Genomic DNA, 6,583 nt, shown 5'->3' with positions numbered 1-6,583 from the left:
TCTAAATAAAATGCTAGAATATTAAAAAGAATAGTTATAATAGTTATTAAAATATTCTATTAATTTGATAAATATATAATTATTTGTTATATTGTTTATTTACAAATTATATATATATATATATAATAATTCTAGACTTCTAAACTGCATTAAACCAGTGTATTGACAAATCAGTTTCCTTTTTATCACTGAATAATTTATATATTTTAAAGGACTTTCATTTTATAGATATTGCAAGAACAATTTCTAGTCTGTTTCACTGGTATCAGATGTAATAGAAAATAATAATTAGAAAAGTTAATAGAAAAATAATTAAGTAGTTTTAAAAATATTGATAATTATATACAACTCCACACGTGCGCTTGGGACCGGATGTTGTGCTCAGGGGACAGGAAACGGACAGTGCTCGAGGTTTGTTTACTCATTCAGCGGGTGTGCGCCTCAAGATGGCTACTGGAGACAATAGCGGTCGGGTTCCGTGTTTAAATTTCTCCGGACCCGGGCCTTTGGGTAACAGCCAACCGAGCAACAGTCCTTACGCCTTGGCCGCGAGTCACGGAGGATCGGTTGGAGGCGGCGGAGGCTCTCAGGGCGTAACGAGACGCTCAAATCCTCAACCGGGGCCTGCGGGCTTGGAAAGCCCCGGTGTTGCCTCGGGACCTCCGCCGAACCTGATGAACTCTCTCCCGGCTGCCGCGGCGGTGGCTCCTGCCGCCTCGAATATGACAGGAACCCCGTCTAACGCTGCGATGACCCCGGCGACACACTCGTCTCCGGCCGCAGCCGCCGTGCTCGTGTACCGGGAGCCCGTTTATAACTGGCAGGCGACGAAAAACACCGTGAAAGAGAGATTTGCGTTTTTGTTCAATAATGAAGTACTGAGTGATGTTCACTTTCTAGTGGGTAAAGGAATGGGAGTCCAGCGGATACCTGCGCACAGGTGCTTCACGAAACACACTGATGACAGTATATTATCAAAATTAATCTTGGCATATTTAGTCACGTCTTAAAACCTGTATGACTGACTTTATCCGTGGAACACAACAGGAGATGTTCACAGGTTGTTTAAGTATGAAACCAAACCACCAGTAGGTGGCGCCAAATAACAAGTGTTTTAATGAGTGAGTAATTTAGTCATTCATTCAACCGATTTGTTCAAACGGCTGATTTATTCAGAAACCAGGCAAGTTGACTGTATTTATGAATGGGTAACTGAATCATTGACTCACTCGATTCATTCAAAAACGTGGATTCATTCATTAACACAGCTGTGTGTATGCTGGGGGAAACACAACAGTTTTGCTGTGGCTTTGATTGGTATTTTTCTTTGCGAAATTGAGCAATAACAGTCAATATTGTGTCTAAAATGTAATTCACTTAATTTTAACTTAGTAGTTGTGTCATACACTTTGTGTCAGATTGGTCAGCGTTGATTGACAGGTTGTCATATGTCAAATGTGTACATGGTCAGATTTATGACCTGATTTATGGCTATATGGGTCACCCCTGACTGACGTGACTGGAGCTGTCAAGCTCCAAAAATGACAAAAAACATCGTAACCGTAGTCCATGTATCTCACGCGCTATTATAACAAGTCTTACGAAGGTATACCATAACATAGTGTAAGAAACAGACTGAAATTAACGACATTATTCGTTAAAAATCTTCCCCTCAGCTGAAGCTCTTAATTCGCGGCACGCATGCGCAGTCTACTATGGCGCGTGTGTACGGTTAACAGTAGGGATGGGCGTATCGATCCAAAGTATCGATATATCGATACTGACGCGAGTATCGAAAGTATCGATACTCAAAACAAAAAATATCGATATTAAGGTGTGTTTTATTTACCAGTGATTTTGTTAATTTAACAAAAATATAATGCGTACAATATGCATTGAATTGGACGAATAACCTTTGTTAGCGAGTAATTGTGTAGGATAGAACTATGTTCCTGCTCATCTGAACACGCAAATGTTGCAAGACAGAACTAATCCATCACAGAGTGATCATAAGAAAGCATTAAAGCTTTTGGGAACGGCAGCCCTGAACAATGCTTATCAGCGGACAGAAGGACAGAGCTATTTCACAATAAACAAACTGAAATTGTAGCCTACATAGTTTGTGCAATTACAGTTTTTTTAAATTAATGTTGAAAGATAATATTGATCATGTTCTGTTCTGTAATGTTAATAGAAATCATACACTGTCAGAATAAAAAGGTTGCATTTTATGCATGCAACAGCCTGTCACTGTCCCTTATGAAAATGAACCATGGTTTTACTAAAGTGACCGTAGTTCAACTGTAGTATTTATACATTTGAATCATGTGTAAACAAAAAACATATCTGAACCATGTGTAAACAAAAATATAACCTAATAAGTTACAATTAAGGCGTATTGAATGTTAAAATGCGTTTTAAACATAAAGTTAAGTGCTTATCATTACCCATTTTACTCTTAGTTATTTAATAATTTAATACATTTCATAATTTAAAAGTTTAGTTCAGAAGTATTGAATCGGTATCGACGATACTGCCTTGAAAAATATCGGTATCGTATCGAAAACAAAATAAGTGGTATCGCCCATCCCTAGTTAACAGCTGGTCACGAGACAAACGTTTTTATGATTAAAAACCGACCGTTAAAATATTTTTGCATTGTGACAATTCATTCGTGTGTTTGTGTTTGTCATTAACTTGTTTTAAATTTCCATGGGATAAAAAAAGGTGTGACTTTTCATCTCAGAAATCTGTTTTTTTTATTTTTTATTATTAATTCTGAGAGAAAAGTCATAATTGTGAGATATGACCTCAGAATTCAGACTTTTTTCTCGCAATTCTGAGTTTACATCTCGCAATTGTTTTTTTTTTCCTGCCATGGAATAAAAAAGAAAAGTAATTATGATTTTTTAAATATATATCAAACATTTTTAGCAATTGAGAAAAAAGTGAATTGCAACATATAAACTCAGAATGTATTTTTAGTTTATTTCTGCCACGGAATAAAAAATATAAATGTAATAATTGCTTTTTATCTCACAGTTCCAATTATTTCTTCCAATTGTGAGTTAACATCTTGAAACTAGAATTTATATCTTGCAATTCTGATTTTATTTGTTTTGTTTTTAATTGCGAGAAAAAAGATGCGTTAACTTTAATAATAAATGGTTATTAAATAAATATATTTATAATAATCAGTTTTGATTACCATAAAATGTCCATATTTTCGACTTCTGTGTTTGTTTGTAATTTTCAATTCTTTTTTCAAAGTGAAATCAGAATAAGTTAAAGTCATATATAAAGTCCATGCTGTAAAAATATGTTGATTTGGGTGGGAATGTGCTTATTTGTCATGGAAATAATATTTTTTATTAAATAAATATATTATAATATTATAAATGTATTATTTATTATAACAATAATTATTATGATATTTTTTGATAATATTAATATTACCATTGCAGGTTTGTTCTGGCCGTTGGCAGTGCAGTATTTGATGCCATGTTTAATGGAGGCATGGCCACCACATCCACAGAGATCGAGCTTCCTGATGTAGAACCTGCTGCATTCCTCGCATTGCTCAAGTATGAGTGTTTTTCTCAGTAATCATGTATATACTGTACATACATTCCAGAAACTGTAACCTTTTCTCCAGGTTCCTGTACTCTGATGAGGTTCACATCGGGCCTGAGACGGTGATGACGACTCTCTACACCGCTAAGAAATACGCCGTTCCGGCTCTGGAGGCCCATTGTGTGGAGTTTCTGAAGAAGAACTTGCGCGCAGACAATGCGTTCATGCTGCTCACACAGGTAGAGCTCATTCATACCTGTAATGTTTACACAGGCTTTACCTGACAGGCTGATGTGTTGTTTGTTTGAAGGCGAGACTGTTCGATGAGCCGCAGCTGGCCAGCCTGTGCCTGGAGAACATCGACAAAAACACAGGAGACGCTCTGGCTGCTGAGGGATTCACAGATATTGATCTGGGTACTGTATCACAGAAACAAACCCACGGTATACCGCATTACAGGCCCACTGCTCAAACTCTGGCAGCACTGAATCAGTGCTAAAGGAGTAGTTCCCCTAAATATGACAATTCTGTTATCATTTAGTCGTTACAAGCCGGTATGAGTTAGAAGAAGATATTTCGAGTGATGTTGCTCACCAAACAGTTGTTAGTAGCCATTGACTTCTGTAGTATAGAAAAATATTATGGAAGTCAATGGGGACCAGAAACAGTTTGTTTACCAACATTCTACAAAATATCATCTTCTGTGTTCAGCAGAAAAACAAAACTCGTACAGGTTTGGAACAACTTGAGGTTAAGAAATTTAATTTCTGGGTGAATTATCCCTGTAATATATTATATCTCATAATCATGCCAGTGATATATTGTACATACGTGACATTATTAAAATAAAAATTTGTATCTGTTAATATTAATGCAGTGTGAGCTAGCATTAACAAACCGTGAAGAGCTTTATTTTTTATTAACAAAGATTAATAAACACTAATACTAACAAATGCATTAGTAAGTACATTTTATTTATATAGCACATTTACTTAGCAAAGCTCTCCAAAGTGCTGAAGTACAAAGTAAAGGAAAGTTCATAAAGACAGAATAAAAGCAAACAAAACAAAACAGATAATAAAACAAAAGGAGGGGATTATTGAGAGGAAATGATTGCCCAGCTCCTTAATGAGACCACTCCTCAATTTATTTTTATTATTTATTGTCCTCATTATGTTGGAGAAAGTTATTTGATAACCACTTCTTAATATCCGAGATACATTCCAACAATGGTTGAATGGAATCGCCAGCTTTCAACGGCAGGTACACCTGTGTATCGTCAGCATATAAATGAAATTAAATGTATGACGGTTTCCACAAAAATATTGGGCTGCACAACTGTTTTCAACATTGCTAATAATCAGAAATGTTAAATATTAGAATGACTTCTGAAGATCATGTGACACTGAAGACTGGAGTAATGATGCTGAAAATACAGCTGCGCATCACAGACATAAAATACAGTTTACAGTACAGTGGAGATCAAAATTAGAGAACAATCTGTAAATACTTGATTTTTTTCTGAAATATCGTTAATCTTCATTGCTCAAAATTTGAAGGAATATTAGCTGTATTTATACCAGTGTTATACTAACATGTTTGACAAAATAACCAAGGCATTTCAACAAAACCCTTTATTTTGTGGAAAACACAGTGATCAGAATTAGAGAACAGTAACCGCTGTAGCATGAAAGGAGATTGCAACTAACATTTAGTTCAATACCTGCAGAGGGTTTATTAGCCAGAACTTTGTTGCCAAGGATTTTCCAGAGATTTTGAGACTGGTTTTGATCATCAGCATGTTTTCAGCATCAAGGAACTGCTTTACCTGTTTTACAGTGTGACGGGAGCATTTTCCTGCATGAAAATTGCAGGTTGATTGGGAGATGAACGCAGGGAAGAAACTGCATGTTGCTGAAGGAGGTTCTGATGAATATTTGCATTCTCCTGCCATGTATCTGTGTAAGAGACCCAAACATCCCCCAAACCATGACACGTCCTCCTCCAATTTTCACTGACTTCTTTACGCACTCGGGCTTCAGTCTTTCCCCAGTTTGACGCCTAGTGTTTCCCATCAGACCCAGATAAATGAAACTCGCTCTCGTCACTAAAGTGAACTTTGGACCAGTTCTCCTCTCTTCACACAACATGCACCTCAGCAAAGATGAGTCCAGCCTTTTGATTCTCTCTGCTGATGAGAGGCTTGATCTCTGTAGCGTGCGCTTTCAGTCCGACTTCTCTTAAACGTGCCGAGACAGATCCAGATCCTGTTCAGAGCTGAACTGTTGAGCAATTCCAGCTGCAGTGCTGAACCGATTCCTCATTGAGAGTCTCTACATTATCCTGTCCTCTCGTGCATGTGTCTTATGTGGACGACCAGCCTTTTTGGGGGACTTGAATGAATTAGTCTCCTTGTAAAGCTGCAGTATTCTTGGAACGTCCAGCTTCTCTTGCAGTGTCTGAAAGTGTCGTCCCTTTGGCCTTCATCTGGACCTCCTCCTGTTTCAGGCTTTCAGTCACCTTAGAGCGGCCCGCCATCTTACAATCTCAGTGAAAATTAGACGAATGCTTCCAGTTAAATAGAGTTTGTCTAATATAATTGGGGAAGTCGTGGTCTAATGGTTAGAGAGTCGGACTAGTAACCCAAAGGTTGTGGGTGTGAGTCTCGTACCGGCAGGGATTGTAGGTGGGGGGGGGGAATGTACAGCGTGTTCACTGCTGTGTGTGTGCACTTTGGATGGGTTAAATGCAGAGCACTAATTCCGAGTATGGGCAACCATACTTGGCCACATGTCACGTCACGTCACGTCACTTTTTTTCACTTTTTTTCACTTTAATTCTATAAGTGTTCTCTAATATTGATCAGAGTTCTTTTTCAAATATCTCATTTAAGTTTTTTATACCGTGTTTCAGGATACAATTAATTTATGAAATACAGGTGCATCTCAATCAATTAGAATGTCGTGGAAAAGTTCATTTATTTCAGTAATTCAACTCAAATTGTGAAACT

At 37.4% G+C, this 6,583-nt stretch overlaps 1 protein-coding gene across 1 annotated transcript in view; it reads left to right on the top strand.

The window, feature by feature from the left end:
* Positions 1-429: 429 nt before the first annotated feature.
* The window catches only part of LOC107596288 (BTB/POZ domain-containing protein 2-like), a 9,819-nt gene continuing 3,665 nt past the window's right edge, over positions 430-6,583 (top strand). Inside the window, exons 1-4 of the mRNA XM_016286983.1 lie at positions 430-940; positions 3,465-3,584; positions 3,656-3,812; positions 3,884-3,994. Of these exons, the coding sequence (XP_016142469.1) occupies positions 447-940; positions 3,465-3,584; positions 3,656-3,812; positions 3,884-3,994 (882 nt within the window). The 5' untranslated portion in view covers positions 430-446. The remainder of the gene's footprint in view (positions 941-3,464; positions 3,585-3,655; positions 3,813-3,883; positions 3,995-6,583) is intronic.

This window comes from Sinocyclocheilus grahami, unplaced genomic scaffold (assembly GCF_001515645.1).
Source record: "Sinocyclocheilus grahami isolate Dianchi unplaced genomic scaffold, SAMN03320097.WGS_v1.1 scaffold216.1, whole genome shotgun sequence".
NCBI classification, from domain to species: domain Eukaryota; kingdom Metazoa; phylum Chordata; class Actinopteri; order Cypriniformes; family Cyprinidae; genus Sinocyclocheilus; species Sinocyclocheilus grahami.
The sequence above is the reverse complement of the archived record's forward strand: the minus strand, read 5'-3'. Positions and strand labels throughout refer to the sequence as shown.